General features: G+C 36.1%; 1 protein-coding gene across 1 annotated transcript in view; it reads left to right on the top strand.

Annotated features, from left to right (window-relative positions):
• Nucleotides 1–23403, top strand: part of PRKN (parkin RBR E3 ubiquitin protein ligase) — a 746156-nt gene that overhangs the window by 242906 nt on the left and 479847 nt on the right. The window contains exon 5 of the mRNA XM_074899316.1: nucleotides 8016–8134. Within this exon, the coding sequence (XP_074755417.1) occupies nucleotides 8016–8134 (119 nt within the window). The remainder of the gene's footprint in view (nucleotides 1–8015; nucleotides 8135–23403) is intronic.

Below are 23403 nucleotides of genomic sequence, written 5' to 3'. Positions count from 1 at the left end.
GTGCATAGTGGTTTCCCCATGCATAAAAAGTACGTTTTCAGGGAGACCTTTTCACACCTTAGTCTTGAACACTTTGTTGATGTACGAAGCATCACTGTTTGTCTCCCATGTATCATTTGCCAAGCTTTCAGCAGCCTCATGAAATTTTGGGGGTTTTTTTCTTTTCTTTCTTCCTGTATTTTGCTGTCTGACGGGATCATAATTTTTTTCTTGTATTGCTTATGTTAATACAAACTATGCTAGCTTTAGTGTTGAAGTTTACTTCTTTGTCTGAAAAGCAGAAAGCAAACTGAAGGAGAGAAGAGTACATTGTAAGAAGTAAAAGAAAGGTGAAGGTTATGTAGAGGTCAGGAAAGGGAATGAGAAGGAGGAAAGGTAATTACACAAGTTAGCTGGGTAACAAGATAAAGAAGGAAGAATTTGGGTGAAACATGAATGAAAGTAAAGGTAAATGATGCTGGGGCTCAGAAAGGGAAGCAGAAGATTCTTTCACGGTAAAGATTGAAAGAGGAAGCCTAATGAACTTTTTCCCTACCCCACTCCAAATTCTAGACATTTAAAATATATCAAATACTATTCTTTTTACATTTTTTTTAGTTAATAGAAGCCTCCTGAGATTTTTGCACACAGAATTTTTCACTGGGAAGGAAGGAGTTAGAAAGATAAAGGCCTCCCTGTTGTCTTTGACAAGTACTTCAAATATTCCATTTCTTACACAGGCATTACACCCTGTGTTTGGAATTACTAAATTCCAGCTCTTCCTAATATCCTCTCTTACTTTCATTTGTGGGCCTTGTTACAATGACAAGTCCATTTCTTTTTTCTAAGTAGCTGTGTCTTCTGTATACTTTAATTACGTGAGATCCGTAGACATTCTGCAAATCATACTTGAGTCTCAAGAAAGGGAATTGTTTATTTTTAAGGTTTAGTCTATTTAATATTGTTATCCATACTGCAAAATACCACAGCTGTTTGTCATGAGTTCTTGTACACAACATCACCAAGTAGGATTCATCTCGCCTCATTTTAGAGGTTTGCAAGGTAGATATCTCTACCAGACCTAGTAGTCCTAAATCCCCAGAAGAGAAAGAAACAGACCCTTTTAGGCACAATTTATCTGACATATTTATATCTTTTTATATCTACTTTAGGATGAATTGAATCAAACCATAAAAGTGCCCATTTTTCTCACCAGAATATAGCACAACCTGTTTAGATGAATCTAGCTGTCAAATAAATGCCATTCTCGTGGCCTAAATTAGATAGGCATCATAAAGAATAAGTATCATCATCAACAGGTAGAGAAGTTTTATCAGTGTGTGTGTCTGCATATATGTGTCTGGGGAGAAAAGCTATGTGGTCTGTGAAACCTTTGCAGGTAAAGACAGGCAGTTAGAAAAGATGAAAGGCAGAACATAGTTGTATTTTTGGAAAGTGAATGGGATCTTTTAAGTCGTCTCTTTTTTTAGGTGCACAAGTGAACCTCCACACTTTTTTTTAATTTAGCTTTATGTTGAAATTTTTACTACTTTGAGACTACTGGTCTTATAGTACCAATGTTTTTCCTCCTCCTGTGTTGAATCAAGCAAAGTACTTAATGTGAGGACAGTTGGAAAAATACTTTTTTGTTGTTTACTTCTATTTTTCATTATATGGATGCAAATTGCTAAAATGGTTTGAATGGTCTCTGACAGTCAGTCTACATTTTACAAATCACAACTAGTCTAAATGTAAATATAATGGAATCTGAAACAATGTTAGCTTTATGTAATTTTCAGTCTGTTGAAAGACTTCCTGTAGCTGTGTCCTCTTCTAAATAGCTGAGTTAAAGGAAAGACTCAGTAATCATTATCATCTATATGAAAATGCAGTTCAAATGAAAGCCGTAGGTTAGCTTCTAATATCCCTATTGAGATTTTATTCACTTAAACAGTTGTATGGATGATAATGGGTGTTTTTACTGATTAGAGATCTCAGGATCAGGTCTATAGTCATTATGACTAATGTTTTCTGATTAACTAGTCATGCATATCAAAATAATTGGTCTGTGCTATCACTAACATGTATAAAGCTCCCACAGCATGGTCATCATTAACAACACAGAAAAAAGGCAGTAATTCAGGTCCTAAGGACCTTGAAAATGGGGAGACAGTACAAAACAGTGGGACACACATCAGAGAACGCTACTTTCTCTTTATGTGTAAAACACTAAAGAGAGATAACAGTTTTAATACTTTTTGTGATGGGATATTTGTGAGGAAATTAGCTTTGAAGAGGTAGAAAAGAGAGAGGGTGTCTCGCTGGGATGAGAAGACAGGTCCTGACATTGATCATAAATGAGTAGCCTTTTGCATTCATATCTTCATAAATTTTTTTGGCTGGTAAAAGCAACATAATTAAATGAACTTGATAGAGAAAACCACCAGGCACTTTACTAAAACTAGCCTGTAATGGCTTTATCTGATGATATTTGAAAATGAAAACCACAAAATAGATTGTTTTCTGAGTTCTTATTAAACCTTTTAAATTTACACAACAATAAAGTGTGTACCTTATATATTTACATTATACATATATATGTATAATTCACATATGTACAAGTACATATATATTCATACATATTAGCTATACATATTAGACTGGTCCCTGTTATATGTACGTTGTTTAAAAGTTACTGGAGGTGTTGGAGATATAAAATGATTAATAAATCGCTTTTGAAAGTGGAACAACAGACTGTCTGTCAGACCCACTCCTCCTTTTTTAGCTGGGAAAATTCTGTCTCGGACTTCTGATATTCAGGTCTAGGTAATTCATGGTATACTTCTCTAAAACCAAAGAGGAGAAAGCAGTTGGTCTGATCTTATCCAACCTGCAGTGTGGCTTATTTGAACCTTCCTCATTTCTTTTCTATGGCTAATTTAAAGATCTACATCAATAAACAGTAATATAGAAAATACACTAGAGAGAAAAGCGGAATCCAAATTAATAGCAAAAAGATTGAGGAAGATTTTAATGGAAACCAATGAGCATGCATGAAACCTGCCATCTGTGTATCTTGGATCATTAAACTGTAAGCTCTCAACATACAGTATCAGATCAAACAACCCCCTTATTTTTTCCGTTGAGATTTTATAACTGCCCATTTTGGTACTTTTCTTCTTGAATACTTGTCCTAGTGACTCCATCTCCACAACCCTTTCACTCTGCCATTTTACTTTTATCCTTCTTCAAACTTTTTCACAGCTCTTTCACATGACTTGGTCATTTCCTTAGAAGGCTGAGCCAAGGTTACGACGGTGGGCCCTAGACGTTAGACACCCTTGAATACAGAAAACTAAGCCTGAGGTGGAGTTGGCTTACAGAAGAGATTATGGAGAGAGTACTTAGGGTATTTCTGTGTCTCCTGATGCTTTGTCTTGCTCCAACACTTTTCTCTTGATCTTTCTCTCATCTCCCTATCTAATATCGCCTTCAGACACACTTTTTATATTTCTAAGTGAGAAGTCATTAAGTTTCTCCAGCAGTTGCACGCTTCACTTGAATCCTCAAGGACATTGGTAGGAAAAGTGGTAGTCAGCACCACAACACCATGTTAATTACATAGTATTCATTATAATTCTATCTGGGAATTATTTCTTCTATATTTAAGGAGGATTGAACATCCTATAGGATTGCATTCAGTACAGAATCAGAGAAAAAATATTGTTGTTGCTTTTCTTGACCTATCATCCATTCCTGAATAAGAGGTATGATGTCCCCCAACACTGGAGGATATTCTTTCAGAACTTTCAAAATGGATCCTTAACCCCGCCTCTGATGACTTAGCTTGAGCAATTCAGTTTACACAGGTCTTAAACTCAGGTTTTTTTGACACATTATTTCTGGATATTAGAAAGGAGATGTGATTAATTTAGGTTAGTATGTTATATTACTTTGTATCTTCTGTCATGTTATTTGATCGTTAATATAGAAAGATAATAAAAATTAAAATAATTTATTTCTAACACTGTAGCATGTCCTAAGGCTATAACTTATCTCATTATCAGAGCTATCTTAGTAGGTTAGCCTATGCATACTTCTTCATTGAATTCTGGAAGGTCTTTGAACCTTCAATAGCCATTCGTGATCAAAAAGTTTTTTCTTTATGTTGTACTGCAATCTTTATCAGTTTACAGTAATTAAAGTAAAATAATTCTCAACAAAATGACAAATCCTTGTTGCACCATCTTTAAGGGTAAGACACTCAAGATAAATGGCTTCTCAAAAGACATGCAGAGGTACCAGCTGGTGTGGGAAGGCTAGAACAGAGTGTCCAGACCAACAGATGAATCACTGATCAACAAAAGAGCCTATTATGAGACCTTTGCCCCACAAATAAATATGGACTGAAAATTGGGATTGCTGTGACTTTACCTTCTCAGAAAAGAATAAATGCAGTTACAGCACAGTTGTTTTTCCTTCAGTCTTCCTCTGCCCACCAATATATGCAACTCAAAAGAACACTATTAGTTATAATTTTATTTATTTATGTATGACATTAATGCTCATGTTCAGTATCAGAATCAGCATTTATAAAGGGACTTCCATTTCTTTAAACTTAAAATTGCTGTGCCTGCACATTCTAGCTGAGTGCCAGTAATATAAAATATTAATGGAAAGCTTTATGAAAGCTTATAGACCATGATTGAATGAGGAAAGACGAGGTTCTAAGGTTGGTTCTGAAGATATTTTAGTGATTACTGGCATGGTGCCGTAATTACATTTCTGGTCAATATTGCTACATCAAAGCTGATGCATAAAACAGATTTCTTTGTTTCTATTTTTTTCAGTTCCTCTGAAAAGGGATTTAAGGGGATGTAGTCTCAGTCAAGGGCCATGCTAAAATACACAGTGACATTAACAAGTCAGTAAAGAGTTTAATGCTGGCCATCAGTATTGTACTCTATGCTGACTTCTAGCATTTGTGGTTTTAATTCAGTCTTCTCTACTCCTGCTGATGCTGCTTAGGACATGTAACTGCACTTTGTGAGAATGAGATCAGCATATCTGCATAAAATGGTGAATGGATTGCTAAAAATCTCCATTTACACTTTCCTCCTAAAATCAGAACATCCCTCTTGTCATGTTGTGCCTTTCCAGCAGCCTTGCTATAGCAGACGTTTCAAAACTTATTCTGGATATCTGAATAGATCTGTGCTGCTTAACTGCTCCAACTCATTGTATTATAAATTTGTTTCTTCTCTTTTAAATTTGTGCATAGGGGATGTGTTTGGGGGTACTTTTTATATTCATGGAAAAGGAAAAAAATGGAAAGTGCTAAGAAAAATGAATATTGAGCTAACACAGTCTATTTTTTCACAGAGTAAATATCAAGCTAATGCATAAGATTTATCCTCTATAGTAAATCAGCAATATGTCTCATTTTAGGCCTCTCCTATAACTGCTATTTTTTACTGCAGTATTCAGTCATGCTGATTTATGCCATACTATCCTGCGAATATTTTGCAGAGTATTATCAATAATACAATTTTATCTTTGGGTCCAGATGGAATGAGCTTAGAACACAAAGCAGGCAAAAAGCAGATTCCTGTCTCAAGTAGTCTACCGCTTGAAATAAACTTGGTATAAAAAGTGGGACAGGGACACAAGACATCAGGGAGTGGAGGATGGGATCAGGAAAGACATCAGCCCAATTAACAAAATATTTTGTTCTCTGAGGGCTCATGTACTCAGTAAGATGGTTCTGTTTGACTGGAAGGGTTTCATTAGAGTCATGGCAGGAATCCTTCTGGAGAGTAGGACTGAATTAGGACAGTGAATAGTGGCATCACAGATCTCCTCAGGATAAGTGCTTCTACATGTGAATAGAAGCAGCAGTCTCATTAGTCTCATTAGACTGCCCATATAAAAAATCAGAGCAACAGGAGAAGACTCGTGATACCAAAATAGATAAAGGACTCTGGTCCCACTTTCTGTGCTTGAGACCAAGTCAGGAGTCATCTTGCTTTTTGTGGGCCTATATTAGCAATAGCATTCTTGCTTACTTAAGTCATGTAGTATTTCTTTGAATTGCGCTAAAGGTATTGCCTTTTTGTTTATTGATTGATCTGCTGATACTGCATAGAGGAATTGCCAAAAGTAAAATTCAATCATTTGCAATGGTACTCCTCCTCATTTGCAATACCATAGTTTAGATTTTTGTTGTGGATTCTAGTTCCAACCAAGTCTAATCAGGATGTGCTCTCGGTCCTAGTGTTAGGAGCCTCAGGCAAAATATGAGTGAATGGAGATCCAAATGTCCAAAATTTTATCATATTTAGTTTGAATTCACCTCTCAACTCTGTGCCATATATTAAATAGTTCAGCATAAGCCTTTTTCTCTTTAGTTGAACTATTTTGATCTCAGAACTGTGTTTTAGACTGAACTGAGAAGTGTGCTGTCAGCCTTTTGAGTGGCACTTATTCATATGAAAAGTTTCTCTGTGTGCGAATGTATGAATGTGTGTTAATTTTCCACAAAAACTGAATTCAGTTTAAATTATGTTATGCTTTATGTTCTGCTGTGGTGATTAATATTCCCTGGGGAAACATAATGAAAACACTTCATAGATCAGTTGACTAAAATTAATATTCGATACATCACTGATGTATTTTTATGTAGGTTACCTTTCGGAAAACTTGAAAAAGTGTTATAAAATTTCTGCTTTCAGAAGTGTGCATCTTCTTTGAAGACATCTACATACTTTTTCTTACAAACAAAGTTTTTTGGATGACATTCTCTGAAGTTGAGTTTTGGGAACTAGCTGCACATTTATGTTAGGACACCTATGAGTAGTTGTAACATGAAATCAATAGTAATTTTCATTGGCGGAACACAGGATCTGACCCTTATCATGTGAAGGATGTGAAAATAAAGCAAGTCAGTCATGTTTATTCCCGATAATATTTACTGCGGTAACATGTTGGGATTCAAATATACGTAAAAAGTATATTGCTGACAAATGTAGGGAGAGGTAGGAGAATGGAGAAGAAGACAATGAAAAACTTTTGATGTCAAAGGGACTGCTGTTGATTCTAAAGTTCACCACTGTTGATGTTGATAGGTCAAATCTCCACAACTGTTCCTCTTGATATTTGGAAAACTGTTAAAACTTTATTCTGGTCGCAGTTCAACTTCTGATAATGTTTGAATCTCTGAACTGGGAGATGTCTAGTCAAGATGAAAACCACTGTATGAGTCTTCCATCATTTTTCTAAGGAAGAACAATAGCCATTCTAAAAGGTGGTTTACTCAAAACAGTGATCAGGATTGCATGTGAAATCAAATTCATTAGCATTGCCCCAGGCTTACACAGTTCTCTCCTTATCATCTTCTGTTCCATAGTTTCACAGAACAGAATGCATTTCATTTCATTTTCCTTGAAAAATTACTTGGCCTAATATCTTGGCAGCAGTCTACAAACTTTGCTAGGTTATACTGCTGCCAGCAAGAATAAAGAAATGGTTCCCAGTCTTCCATGAATAAAACTAAATTTGCTAAATTAAATATTTTTTTTCTTGCTGTGATATCAGCCAAACTGATTTTTTTAAATTTCATCCAAAACCATTTTCATGCAATTTGAACTCACTAAAACTTGCAGCTAGACACATTTAGACTAGAAGATGCAAATTATGGAGAGCTGGGGTAATTAATCTCATACATCACTTGCCAAAGCTTACAGTTGGTGCTCATCAGTGGTAAACTCAAACTCAAGACAAGATGCATTTTTCTAGAAATGATGGTGTAGTTCACCTATAGCTACTGATCAAGAAGGTGGAGTTAATGAAAGGCATTAAGAACTAGAGCAGGCAAGATAAGATGATCACAATGCTGTCTTCAGGCCTTAAAATTAGTCAGCCTTGGTTTTTTACTTATCACTTACAGAGGCAAGTAGAAACCTTTCATGACAGTTTGTTACTGATTTTCAGTATACATCAAATGTTGTTGTTTGCTGTTTTTTTTTTCTTCCTGACAGGCGCAGCTAGTTACAACAGTTTTTATGTTTTCTGCAAAAATTTCTGTCAAGCTGTGAAACCTGGGAAACTGAGGGTCCGCTGCAGTGTATGTAAACAAGGAACACTGACATTGGCAAGGGTAAGCTTTTTTATTTGTTTGTTTCAAGTTCTTGGAGTATATGGAAATGATATATCTCATTTTATCTATTTGCATATGTGTGGCTATGTATATATGCATTTCTACTTAATTTTTTTCTTGTTGCTTACAACTGAGTAATTCAAAAGTTTGTGGAAATTTCACTCATCTCCATTATTTGCCGCACACACAAGGAACACATTGCAGACTAGACCTCCAATCCTGTAAAGACATTCTTAGCTTTATATTTTAAGGACTAATGATTAACCTGGTAGTATGTACAATGTGTACAACTACATGGGTGCTAAGGAGTTGGAATTATAGATACTTGTCCAAATGGCCATAGAAAGACCTGAATTCAGGTCTTGACTGTGACCATTGTGGAAAGAGATAAGGAGGGATTAGGTGGCTGGGCAGTTGAGAATATTAATCTCTTCAGCCTAGTTGCCACATGTAAAATCAAGGGACAGTTACTGTGCCAGGACAGAAAGTTAATAGGAGGTCTGTCAGGCTTGGTTTGCATCCTAAAATGGGAGAGTATTGTTTGACTTGAATGTGCAGTAGTGTAAAGTTTTGGAATTTTTTTGTCTAAGTGATGCTAAATTTCACTGCTTGTGCTACTTGAGAAATGAGTGTCCTTCCTCTCTCATAAATCACAATGTTTGTCAACTGGGTTTATTACATGAGCAGCTTAGGTTTTGCAGAAGACTGAGCCTTACCATGCTAGAGATTGAAGGAAGGCAGGGGGAGCTTTCATATTTGGCACATTTAAGTGTTTTAATTGTCTTTGGCTGTGGTTTAAAGTGGTTCGTTTCAGCTACCTGTCCTTGATGTAGCCCAGTGCTTCAGTGTCTTTACATCTAATAGTACCATGAGACCCTTTAAAAACCCAGTTCTTATATTCTCATTGAAAAAAAATAAACTGTAGCAATGCTTATACACATCTGATTCAAAACAATGAAACCTCCAACAACAACAAACCTCCTCAAGCTTTGTGTGATATTTTGGAATTACCTATCTCTGATTATTTCAGAGGCTTGGAAGTGTTGCATTTTGTGGTGTTCCAAATGAACTTCTAAAGGGATTTGTTTTCTCCCAGAAGTTGCATTTAAATATTGATGATTAGTATAGGCTTGAATCATATATAAGATACACAAGAAGTTGCCATAAATGTACAGTTCTAATGGTGTAATGTTTAGGATGTATAAAAACACAGATGACATTGTATTCAGCTTGCATACAAGCAGTCAGTGCTGCTGAAAGACATTGTTGTTACCACTGGATGAGTTTGAACCTTGTGTATTGCATTGACAGCACACAACATGTGTCCTTTGCTAGACACAGTGGCTTCCCACTTTTGGTAATGATGACTTTCACACTTGTGTCGTTTGGTTTAGAATTGTTATGTTCTTTGTATTAAGAACCCCTAAGTAAATTTCCAGACTCTTCAGTTTTTACAGGATCTGCTAAATAGCATTCATTTTGGAGACTTAAAAAATCCCCAACTTGTTTATTGTCTCCCAATAATTCTTCATAACTCCACAATAAAAACCCTGTTGTAAAAAGTTCCAGTATGGCCTATTCTTAAATACACTTTTTGTATCTGATTGTCTGGAATATACATGAGCCTACATTCTTTTGGCAAATACAGGGTCAATAATACAATAAATATACACAAGCTGATAATTTCCATTGCATGAGCAGAGTGCAGCTACTTCTTTTCTCTATTAGCATATTTTACAGTAGATATGAAAAGAAAGTAGGTGGAAACTCGTAGTGAAAACATTTGTGATTTTCAGGATTGATTCAAAAAATCCCAGCTTTCAGAAGATTTGAGAAGGTAATTTAGCATAAAAGTACAAAAGAGAAAAGGGAAATATCTTTTACAGAGGAACAAATTATAATTTTTGTCTGTTTAATTTTTTTAATAATACTTGGCTATGAAAATAATTTATACTTAAGGTTCTTATTACTTTCTCCCCAAACCAAAATCTATTACTCTCTTCCTCTCAAATTTGAGTGGAAAATGGTATTTAAGAACAGTGAGTCTGCTCTTCCAGTAGTTTGGGCTGGCAGTCCTGAAGACTTCCAAAATGCAGTGTGGGCACACTTATTGCCATGAATGTGCTATGCAGCAGTCAGTTTGTTTTACAAATACATACCATCTACCTCAGTCCTGTGGTTATGGAAGTTAGGTGCAGATTTGGCATATGCCTAGCCTTGTAACCATGTAAGTTTCTGGTCCATCTTCCATGGAGACAGAAAATAATTCCAGTTGAGGAGGCTTGAAATATGTACTGAGCCCTGTTTGTTTTTCACTACAGTGTAGACAACTCTGCATTAATGCTAGGCAAAAGTGTGGTCTTCCCAGCAAGTGTGTTATATCTACTCTGCTTTCTTCAATGCATTTCAGTTTCCAGTAGGCAAGTTATGTCAGGCTGAAAACGTTACTGTCAATCACTTGACTTTTGTGCACATTAAAAAACAAAAAAACCCCAACAAAACAAACCAAACCATGCAAGCTAGTATATTCCCCCAACTCTCTATTTTTCCCTTCCAATCCCACTGGACTATGCCAGTGATTGCTGATAGACATCTCTACTGGTACTACAATTATTTTCCTTTTATAGAGAAATTAGTCAAAATAAGTTGACATAAGCAAACTATAAAAAAGCTTGTCTGTACCACCATACTACAGATTTGTCAGCAAAACCATTTTTTTAGGATCTTTTTTTTTTTTCCAATTCACCATGAACTGTGCCTGACCTTTACACAGCAACACAGCAAGTTTCCTGAGAAGCTCTTCTGTGCCATAAGCAGCAAAGCACCATGTAAGCAAGCATTTGTTACACTAATTCTTTTATTGAGATGAACGTGAATACCTATGGAAAACCCACACAAAGCTTTGGGCAGCCTTAACTTACTCTACATGTTAAATCCTCTTCCTACCTAAACCGCAAGTGACCAACCTAATTAAATTGAGCTTTGTTTTTTCATGGTGTGTTGACTGACATTTTAAAATATTACTTATTCATTTAACCAGTCTTATTCTAAATAAAACCTTATTTAACTGTCATGCCTATTTGCATAGCATTATTTTAATGTATGATGCTCAGAGTAAATTTATGATACCATATTTCTATGAAATTAAAGAGCCCACTGTTTTTATTTTTACCGAAGACATCAATCTAAATATTAAATTTGTAATTTTCCAGTTGACACGTAGGTTGGCGTTTTATGAACATTTCATGACCTAATACTTGAAGGGAGATATATGCCAGACTGATTTAATTATAAGAAAACATCAGTCACTGCAAAAGTATCACCTCTCCCTAGTTTCTCTAATTAATCAAGCACAAAAGCATGCCTGGAAAGATTGTAGTGTGGGAGTCTTATGCAGACCACCTACAAGTGTGCCAGCAACTTTCTTCAAATAGCTCGAAAATTTTAGTCATTAGATTCACACAGTTTCAGATTTTTTGATGCTTTTAAGCTTTTAAAAATATATATTTCATATACATACGATGCTGCAGTTTGTTTCAGTAGCCATGATTGAGATTTTCTTTCTGGCAAAAAAATGAAAAACACCAAAAAAACTGATTATAGCAGTCACATTTACAGTTCTTTTTTTGGAGCTATAGCAGTGTTAACATTCACAGTGTCAACACTATAATGAAAAGGAAAATGCATATCTGCAAATGGAAGGCTTGATTCTGCAAACTGGGATACACCAAGCTATGCACATAAAGCACACTTTTTCAATGTAACTGACTCTGTGATGTACTCCTGGTATGGAAGACAGTAACGTTTGACTCAGTATCTATTTATCATAATACAAAATTCAGCCGGAGTAAGAATCTGGATTGAAGTGTGGTAAATAGACTTTAGGTCTTGACACTCAGCCACTGGCACTAAGGTGAGGCCACTTCTGTTGTGGGGACTTGTGACTCATTACTATTTGATATTTCTTCACATTGGGTCTTTGGTACTACTGGTTGAGTTTTCAATATATCCTCTACTACAAACACCAAAGGTGTTTTACACAGCTGCTTCTATAGTTTTCAAGTGTTCCTTATAGATCACATCATTATTTCAGATCTTTTCAGACATGGGGAATTATATTTGGATCTGATTTAACTCTGTGCAACTGAGATCAGACTTAGTTTCTGACACTAACAGCACATCTGGATTTTATTAAGTGGCTGGTACATACTGTCCTGCTGTTGTCCCTGACCTCTGTACTCCAGAGAAGCCTCCTGAGTTAATGGGTCATGTTAAATTCTCTCTGCCACAGAACTCATCTTTTGTCATATTAGGGATATTGCTTTCATTATTGGTTTTCATCTTAAAACTAACAAAGAAATGGACATTTGCTGAATTTTATTTCTCTGGCACCATGAAAAGCTTATCATTTAGTTAGCATAGGCTGTGTGGTACATCAGAGTTCTGCAAGGGAAAAAGCATTAATGTCTTTCCAGTGCCTTCCACTATGGCAAATAACAGGTCATAGCCAGTTTAAGTGGTCTTCCTAATAGATGATAGTGTAGTATTTTGAATTTGATACTTTCATATTTCCTAGGAAAACAAAGATCTTTAATACAGTCATTTGCTTCAAATTCTTACTTCCTAACTCTGTTTTAATAGAGTTTTTTAAGGAGTGTGTTTTCTTTTAAACGAATATTAACTTAGCAGAGATTTTCAGTAATATAAAATAAAAAGGCAGTTTACTTTTGATCTCAGTTTATTGGGATTTTTAATGTATCATTGTGCAATTCCATTCCACAGTGCACTACCTATCCTACCACAGTGCACTGCTCATTTCATTTCACATATTTTTCCTGGAATTCATTACTTGTATACCTGGCTCAGTGGCAGAGAAAGAGAGGAGTACCGCTCACTGCATCGAGCCAGGCTGACTGAAAGGGACAAGTAGCACCTCTGCAATTACCTAGCTCTTACTGCTGCTAAGTCAGCTTCTCCCCACTGCTGGTTACTGCTGCTGGAGTAATATTGCAAGCAGGTTACAAGAAATCAATTTGTCCTTTGAAGCTAAACTGCAAAATAAACTCCACCCAGTGGAGTGCGATGTGATGAAGCGTGATCTCATTCAGAGGCTGGGGAGATAGTAAAAATGCAATTGAATTTTTGAGACTGGATGACAGGTATTTGTCTCTCCAAAATTATGTGTTTGCTGTGACGATAAACATTTTTTTGATACATATTAGCTAGCACATGACAAACACTGTGTGTTAAAATACTTCTATTGAATACTGTGCATAGGAAAGTTACCATAATAATGTGTGCTCCTTGGTCAAACTAACAAATGTGAAGCAATTATTTATTGTTGAGTCCCTGCTAATGAATGTGTTAGTACAAAAATAGCTTAATTTCCCTGCATTTGGCTGACAAAAGTAGTACTTACAGGAAAATATATGTATTCAGTATATGTGCTTCTTTCTACATAAATAATGAAAAATGACTCAGTTCTGACATCTAAATTACCACCACTGGCCACTGATGTCAATGCTGTTTTGAGAAGACCAGTAAAGAGTTCTCGGAACTATTTTTTTCCAGGGTTTCCACAGATTGAGGAAATCCTCCTGCATTATTGTCAGCATACTTATTCATAAGCTTTTTTTTTTTATTTATTTTTCCCAGCAAACTAGTGTTTTTTAGAGTGAGGGAACATCTTAGAATACAGATATTATTCTGTTGTGTAGCCCAAGACCAGCTGTGCCAGGATGACAGAGAGAAATTAGGCATATTCTGATCCTCTCCCCACCTGCTACACAGGCAAATGTATTCTTTTGTGCACTCGTTTCTCTCTTGACCTGATCTGATGGTGTCAGACCTGCTGAATATGAACTGCTGAGACTCGTAGTGCAGACCTATATTATGATAATAAGTGGTTGCGGTTCATGCCCAATTCCATGCTAAAGTAGATACAAATCCTTGATTTATCATATCCATTAGACAGTTTGTACAGTTTCCAGTAAGTCAGAAAGGGATAGCAAAGGAGAATCTATCACTAATTGGCCTGACGGAGGCCTCTATTTTTAATATTTTTACTGTAGTTCCACAGGTGCCATCCTCATAAGAAGTTTCTGTCATCCACTTTTCCTTATTGCTCTGCCATTGCTTGCAGTGACTTGGTACAGGGCATAAGCTGACCCAGAATCCAGAATTACTGGTGGAACTTTCCAAAGAATGATTGCATGGGGTCTACAAGTCTGATTCTGCCATTTCTCAGCCAATGTCTTCATTGCTTTTAGTAATATGAATATCAGAAGAAAAAAAAAAAATTATGCCTACATTTCTACCTTTAAAAGTCCATTTTCTTTGATGATATGTTAGATTCTGCTAAATCCAGCCATACCCTGGGGAGGCTACTTCAACAAATGTGCCTGAGGACTGCTTAAGATACTGTGTCACTTATAGCAGTAAGAAAGTTCAACATTGGGTGACTGCAAAATTATTTTATAACCATTTTATTCTTTCTTCTCCACTTCTTTCTTTGGCTCTGAGTTGCAATTCACACTGAACTCCTTTAAGGAGACCCTCATTCTTGCACTTGCCTTACATAGTGACACTACTATTGAGGCTGACTTCCAAAGTGCTAAACTCCATCTGAAGAGAGTTGGGAGGGTTCAGAAGACTTGATACAGTTTTATTCAGGCTTTTGGCTACTTCTTTCATGTTTTTTCCAATATTCCTTAAGTGAAATTTCACTATATTGGACATTGATTTTTTAATTTATGTATATACAGTAAATGAAAATAAATGCATACTTGATTTATGAAGAAAATTATTCCATTCATTCTAAAAGATAGGAACAGCAATTCTTCTATGCGAAATAAACTTTGCAAAGGAAACAGCTTTGCCTCTGTGTTGAAAAAATAACATATAGGGGGTTTTTTCATTTTAATGGGATAAGACAGTATGTTTTAACTTGTAATTCTATTAGAAACTCTGAGATGTATGTGCATGATTTATAATCTTTACTGCAGTATGTGTTTTCAGTGAGATTACACATTATAAAGTGTCTTAAAAGCTGGAAAAAACCCACAATTATTGGAAAGAGGGAAAATTACTTCAGTGTTATGTACCACTTCAAATCATGCTGTGAAATAAAACTGCCCTTTAATGTGGAGCCTAAAGTGGGTTTCTCCAGTCAGGGTGACAACAGTCATAAATGAAAAGGGAAACAGTTACCAAATGCATTTCCAGATTACCTTTTACATGAGTCTGAACCAAATGTCTCATGAACCCTTTTTGCCAGGGAAGATAGACGTGTGCCTAGGAATATACATGGTGTTTAGTGTATTCTCTTCTCGCAGTTGCTGTGATATCACAGAAGTACAGACTCACAGAATGGTTGAAGTTGGAAGGGATCTCTGGAGGTCATCTGCTCTAACCTCCCTGCTCAAGCAGAGCCACATGGGGCCAGTTGCTCAGTACCATTTCCCTTTGAATATCTCCAAGGATGGAGACTCCACAGCTTCTCTGTGCAACCTGTGCCAACATTCAGTCACCCCCGCAGTAAAAAAGTTTCTCCTTAGGCTCAGACAGCACGTCCTGTGTTTCAGTTTGTGCCCATTGCCTCTGGTCCTGTCACTGGGCACCTCTGAAAAGAGCCTGGCTCTGTCTTTACATCCTCCCTTCAGATATTTATACAGAGTGGTGAAAATACCCCTAATGTATATTTCAGTATATCACTGAAAGCCTGGGACTAGTAAAAAATACCATTCCCAGGGTAACACCCGTTTTCTCCAAAATAGTTGTTGCATTTGAATTACTTTTGTGTAACATTGCACATTCTCTGAACTGTAATCAAGGATCCTTTGATAAAGAGACCCTGTATTTTGTAAGTCTTACTTCTGAAATCCTTAGAAATTTGTATCACTTACCACTGGGTGGCAAGGGATCAGGTATACACATAGCTCAGAGAGTACCAACACATGTGATAAGTAAGCCTTACTTGACTTTAATTTGAGCTGATCTTGGGGGCAAAAATGTAACCAGAGAGGGACCGCTCTTTCCCTCTGCTTGCATTTGCACAGACAATATGACTGCAAAAGGGTGTCATGTTGGCCAGTGAAATGAAAAGTTGTCATATTTTTGGCTTACATTGTTTGTCATATTGATGATTGGCAGCTCTGCCATCATTGTCTTAACAGTGTGTAAAGACAGCCTTCTCTCCATGGAGTAACTCCTCCCCTTACAAAGGAAGGCCCTCTCTCTAAAGTTTCTTAGCCTTTTATGTTGAAAGGAGATACAATGAAGGTTTGTCAGCATTTTAAACATTGGAGCTATATCTACTCTGTTGACATCTTAAGCTGCATGTGTAGGTAAATCCTTCTTGGTCTCCCTATATATAAATATCTATATATCTTTTGGATCCTTTTTTCTACTAAGACCGTAATGTGCTGTGGATGTGTTGATGGAATGTATTACAGTACAAACAAATCTTGGACTGTGACAGTGGGGTTTTTTTAATATGGCAGCTGCCACTGAGATTCAGATGTCCCAGTGCATAACACTCCTAATTTGCTTTCTTTATTAAAACACAGCCAAACGTCTGTCTTCCCAGTATTATTCCTTAGTTAGCTGTGGGTACAGAGAGCTCATGCTTGCACTACATTATTTCAACATTTTTCATAATGATTAATATTAAACAATTCTAAAGGTTTGGTAACTTTTTCCTGATTTTTAAGGTGCTGCAATATCCAACGCACCAGCTGGCCTAGGAGGAAAAAGTAACCATATTTACTTAAGGTACATAAGTAGCATATAGCAGACTATTTTCTTAAGCATGTACCTTCATCGCTATTAAGACACTCATGCATTTTCTAAATTATTATTATTATTATTATTATTAATATTTCGGGTTTAATTGCTGATAATTAAATTGGTTAATTAAAAACAGATTAAAGTAGCTGTTTACCTCTAAAAGAACTATAAACAGGTCTCTATTCTACGTCACTGTGGAATAACCCTCTCCAAATCTGTACATTTTTGCCTCATGTCTGAGGCTGTGGGGTTTTTTCTGGTTTTGGAATGAATTAGTTAATAAAAACGTTTAGGGTATTTAAACAAAATATAAGTAAAAACTCAGACTTCTGTAACTGAAATATCATCTAACTTTAAGTTACATTGATTGGACTTGTTTGGATAGAGTTGTGATCTAAAAGGTATTAAAGGTCAAACTCATTAAACCTTTGCTTAGAGCTTCATTAGTATAAAACCTCTTTAACATGATAGAACCACTACCATGGTTTATAGAAGTATGCAGTGTTCTAATGAAGGTTTTCCCCCTCTTCTCAGGGGTGTTGAACAGTTAGTAATCCACAAATACATTTTTAGTATTCATTTAAATTTTTCTGCTGTAAGCATCTGGACAAAACAAGACATCCTTGGTTCCCTGTAGTAATTGCCTTATGTTTAAAGCTTGATCCTTATGTGGAAAAAAGGCCATTTGAGTTCAGTGGTATATCCTGAATATAGAAGGGGTTTATGTTTGTTTTGGGTTTTTTGATAGCAAATGCTTCTGTGTTAAGAACTTCATTATATTAGAAGAGGGTTGAGGTTTTTTTCTGTTTAACTAAACAAATATAAACATAGAACCCTGTAAATTTTCTAGACTTTATTTGGAGAACCCGTTCTTTGGCAAGAGTTTGGAACATGGATTTACTACTTAATGGTTTAACTGGTTTTGTTAAAAGCAGAAATAAAATTGTGGGGGCTCTGTAATAAGTATGAAGCATATTTTGGAACTGACTTGCAGAGAAATATTCTAGGAGTCTATTCAGCTAAAAAAGTCAATTTAACTGAACTAGCCTGCTTTTGTCAAGACAATACACATAGACTTTTCAGACAAGGGAAAATACTTTGGAAAGAAGATTTTAAAGTTTTTTGTAGGCAAAGCAATATACTTCCTAGAGTCGGTACAACTACCTCACAACTCTATAAATTCACATAGTTACAAATGAGAACAATCTGTCCTGGTATAAGCAATTTTTTTAAGCTACATGTACAACTGCAGCCATCATAGGGTTACTGTATGGTATGAATGATGTTAAAATGGCATAGTTAAAATGGCACAAATTTTGGACATAGACACACTGAATTAATTAATTAAGTTTTTCAAGCAAGAAGTAGTTGAATATATTTGACTTGATAAAATATCTGATAGCATTAGATTTTAAAAAAAGAAATCTCTCCATGGAAAGATTTTTATTAAAACAAAATTTCAGGTTACGTCTCCTAAAACAATCAGAGAACAAACAATACTGAGAGGCTGAGATCTCCAAAATCTATTTAGCCAAAACCACTGAATACCTGAATCTAAGCCTCATGTTGTTCATATATACAGGGTTTTAATGTTACTGTTTTGGGAGGAAGATAAGGACACTAACTGCAACTATAAAAACATTTCCGATCCCATCTTGAAATTCCTGGCATTGATGGCAAGTTTAAACATTGCAGATTTTACAACGATAGTCTTGCTCAAGCTTTAACTAGTACCCTGTGCTCAGACTGTGCCTTGCTATTTTTACCAATACTTAAAAGCAGTTTCCTGCACTGTCGCTCCTAAACTGTGGTATCTGTACACTAGCTTGATACAAGCATTAACTGTTCTTGTGCTGTCTCTACTCATGGTGATACTTTAGCAAACTAAGTTTGGTTATACTTGCCAAGATCAGTCTCCCTTTCTGGTTAAGATAGGTGTGCACACTGTCATAAAAGATGAGCAAAGAGAGTATCAGTGCTGTTTTTACTTAGATTTGAGCTGCATGTGCTCATCAGCTGTTTGTGATGGAAGCATTTTGCAATTGTTTTGAATTTGTCTGTACATCCCCAAGTTCTAGATTTTATGGCTTTTTTAAACTGGAATTCAAGCTGTATTCATTAGAATCAGTATGTACTGCATGTCTATTTCCATAAGCACCACTCGTGCTGTCAAAAAAGTCATCTCAGCTTGGCAGAAGCTACATGTTTCAAAGTAAGGCACTGCATTTTAGCTGATGCCTCAGGTTCCTGTAAAGAGCACCAAGAGTTGTTTTTGCTAGCTTTATTCAATCTAGCTCTGCATGTAGCCAGCCAGCTGAAAACACTGCTGTTTCATCCCTACCCAGGAGTGTTGCCGAGAGTAACGTCCATTAACTTTGAAAAAGAAAATACTAACCAAGGGTAGCATTATTTGTCCGTTACCAATGTAGACGTCATAGATGGTAGGGCATGTTCTCAGAATATCAAAAAATATTTCCCTGAAGTATGTTAGTCCTCTTGGGTTACGGTTTGGCTGTCTGCTCCCACACCACCTGTGTGACTAAGAGGTTGTACAATTTTGTGCTGTCCTTGTCTGAACAACATGTTCATTCTGGGTGTTAATATTCACTCTGTATATTTTGACTTGCTTCATTTTAAAAATTTAGTTTCAGATGGAAGAATTTAATTCCCCTGAAGTCAGGTTTTTCATTTCAGTCAGGTCTAATTGCTTGCTTTCTTTCCAACTAACAAACTCAGGCAAATAGACAAGAATATACTTAACCCAAGTTTTGCCTGGTGTTTTATATGGTGCTTAAGAGTGGAAAAATAATTTTGTTTGAATATTCAGTCTCTTCTGGATCTATAGATTTATCTATTTTAGTTCAGAGCCAAAATTTCCAAACTCCTAAATGAGGTTAGGAATAATTTAATAGAATTTTGTAAAAAGCAGTCACCAAAGTGAAAGGCTGTCTGGTTACCTGCCTGAGTCTTGACCGTCATGGAGCTTTCTGTCGACATCAAGTCACCAGATTAAGCCTCTGCCTGAAGTGTGACAGTACTTTTGGAGAGAAGTAAAATAGATTTAAAATAATGCAGTCAGGTGCCATCAGAAGGAACAGTTTATGCATCTCCTGCCTTATAGGATATAAATCAGTCAGCTGTAAAATGCTAAGTTGAGGGTTGCTTTTATTCAGGTCTAACAGGAAAGGATATTTAAATGCTCTGTGGTGTTGCACAATATTAAAAGTCCTTAAAAGGAAAAACAAACAAAAGCTAAAATACCAACTCATGTAAGCAAATGTGATTCCATTGTGCAATAGCTGTATTTGCTATTTCACTTTTTTACTTGCATTTTAATCAGTGTATTTATTATGTGGTGTCATACATGGATTTTTGGTATAAGACAATGCAGAAAATCTCGTCAATTCTTGATGGTGATGTACACGATTACTGAGGATGGATTTAAAAAATAAACTAATGTTTCCTCAGTCTCAAGAGTTTTGGAACAGTGTCAAGAGACATTTTTTTAATTTTTCTCTTAATATGCTTGTGGGTCTTGACCTCATGATAATAATTCCTTAACATGCATTCATAATTATTCAGTTGATGTTATAGTATGTTAGACCTTGTTTCACCCTATCCCTGGGGCTAACCCAATTAAGAGGAACGCAGGACGAGGTTGTGATGAGAAATGGGAGCCAGCAGGTCACCTCTTTGGTTCTGCTGTCCCCTTCTGCCTCAGTGATGCATTTTGCAAATGTAAAAAGCTGTTTTCTGAAATCCAAGCTCACTGATGAAGGCTAAGATTTCTGACTTTGGCATTTGGCAAAGCAATAATTTAAAGAGGAAATTTATTTACTTCAAGTAGAATGAAATAGATTAAGGTTGTTTTAACTTGTAAGCATTTTTTAACTCTACAAATTGTGAAGTTTTATTTAAAGTATTTGTTCTCCACTGGAAAGCTTTTCCTTCAGCTTGACTTGTAAGTTTCTCTTCTGTTTTTACTTCATTTTAGCAGATCTCAATTTGTAAACTCCATTAATGAGAACTGACATTTTATAGCTTTCTTATTTAAAGTATAACTGATATACTTGAATCTAAATTTGTGCAGTGAGCAGAATCTTCCTGTATACTTTAGGGAGGCCACGTAGTTAGCTCTGATCCATTTTTCCTTGTATTCTCTGATAAAATTAATTAGGGGGCCTGAGTGTTTGTGTCTTTTAGGTGAGAAGGGGAGGGAGGAGGTGAGAGAGTCAAAAATAAATAGTTTGCTTTTTGCCAGTACCGATACTCATTTTGTGCTGGCTGACTATATTTCTGCATGAACAGTAACACGTCACAAGAAAATGAAGGTAAAATTGGGTATGGGTCCTGTTATATTCTGATAAAATCATGACTATCCTTTCCTAATGCTAAATTTGTTGAATGCTAGCTCGTCCATAACTATAATAAAACCAGCTAATGCATAAATGAATTCTGGCAATTTTAAATAAAATTTTAAAACCTGATATGACAGGGAAGAATTCTAAGAGGTAACCAAGTGTGTAAACACTAAATGAAGGATTATCCTTATTTGTGAAAAATCCATTCCAGCGAGAAATTGAATTGGGGGCTTCTCTCAAAAAAGAAGGGCTACTGTGGCTAGTGAGCCAAATCAGTGCCTGATTTTTTTCCCTTTACAGTAATAAGCTTATGTGAGACCCATAAACAATATACAAATGAGAATAAATGTAGCAGTGTACTTACTGCTCCCTCCTCTTTAAAGATTCTTCTTCAAATAGTGAAGTACTGTTTATGCCAAACGTTTAAAACTGGATGTGATCAAGCATATTAGGAGCGATGCAGTTCATTTATTAGAGTATATTGCATGAACAGTCTCACCTCTTGTCTGGCAATTTTACTTGCAGAAAGGATTTTCTGTACAAAGCGCGTATGAATGGAATATGCATAAAACTACTAACACCTATAAAACAGTAGATCCTGTTTTTATTACTCTTTCAACTGAAGGAATATTTTACATGATCAGTGAAAACAGCTGGTCCAGATCCTAGTCTTTGTCAGTATTTTAAGTGATACTTTGACAGTATTTTAAATAAGATGTTAAAGATAAAGAAAAGATTACAAATCTCCATGCCATTGATACTGACTTTTAATGGGCCTCAGCAATGTGTAACAAGCAATTTCAGACACTAGACCTGTAAAAAATTTGACCACAGTGTTCTTGGCACTAGTTTACTGTAAATAGATACATCCCACTTAGAATAAAAATTTGTATTAGACTTACGGGTCTATATGTACTTTAATTATACATAACTGTTCTCCAGTTATACAGTGTGCATAAATCCAAAAGCTACTGATGAAAACTAAGACAGTAGACTAACTTCTGGAATAGGCTCTTTTTAATAAGTAAACTCTAAGCTTCCTGTACTGTCAAGAACATAAACTCTCAGTGTACAAAGTGCTCCCCCAAATGCCATGTCGTAGGCAAAAAAGACAAGTGTTGTAGCAACTGGTGTAGGACACACACACACACACAAAAAAGGAGAAGCAGAAAAACATATGGATCTGCTCCTTTTCGAATGCAGATTGTTGAGGCTGGAAGTCTATCACTTAGTCACTGTGTTCTCCATTTGACCATATGGTTGCAGAATCTAGTGGAACGATATAGAAACCTTAGTTCTCCTGAAAACAAAATATAGTAGAATAAAGTGGAAAAAGGAGAGGATTAATTTTATTCATTCTTGCTGTTACACAATTTTTAATATGTTTTATTTTCAATGGCTTTGATATTTTATGGAATTTATATCTATCGGTATTTGACATGGTTACTGTCTTTGTCCTTCAAATATGTGGGATGAAATCTCCCAAGTATGCCCCCTAAATATAAAATGTAATTATGAGAATTTTTCTGCCTAGTTCCATTATATCTGTAGCCATTCTCTTATAGCTGTACTCCATATACAGCTAAAACTCAGCAGAATGCAACACACCTATAACAAGGTATCTCATATTTGTGCAAAAATAGGAAGCATACAGGTGGAAAAATAAGTTATTTTGTGGTCCATTACAACCTTAGGTCAACCTCAGCTATCCTGCTAAAATTTTTATGAATTTACTTGTAATCAATCTCCGTATGTGTGCTGGTTTTGACTGGGACTGTGTTACTTTTTGTCATAGAAGCTGGTATGGGGCTATGTTCTAGATTTGTGCTTGAAACAGTGTTGATATCACAAGGGTGTTTTAGTTACTGCTCAGCAGCGCTCACACAGAGTCAAGTCCTTTTCTGCCTCTCACCCCACCCCACCAGTGAGCAGGCTGGGGGTGCTCAAGAAGTTGGGAGGGAACACAGCCGGGACAGGTGACCCCAACTGACCAAAGGGATATTCCATAACATATGAGGTCATGCTCAGCATGTGGAGTTGGGGAGGAAGTTGGCAGGGGGTAGGGTGCTGCTCAGGGACAGGCTGGGCATTGGTTGGTTGGTGGTTAGCAATTGTTTTCAT

This window comes from Athene noctua, chromosome 1, assembly GCF_965140245.1.
Source record: "Athene noctua chromosome 1, bAthNoc1.hap1.1, whole genome shotgun sequence".
NCBI lineage: Eukaryota > Metazoa > Chordata > Aves > Strigiformes > Strigidae > Athene > Athene noctua.
The sequence above is the reverse complement of the archived record's forward strand: the minus strand, read 5'-3'. Positions and strand labels throughout refer to the sequence as shown.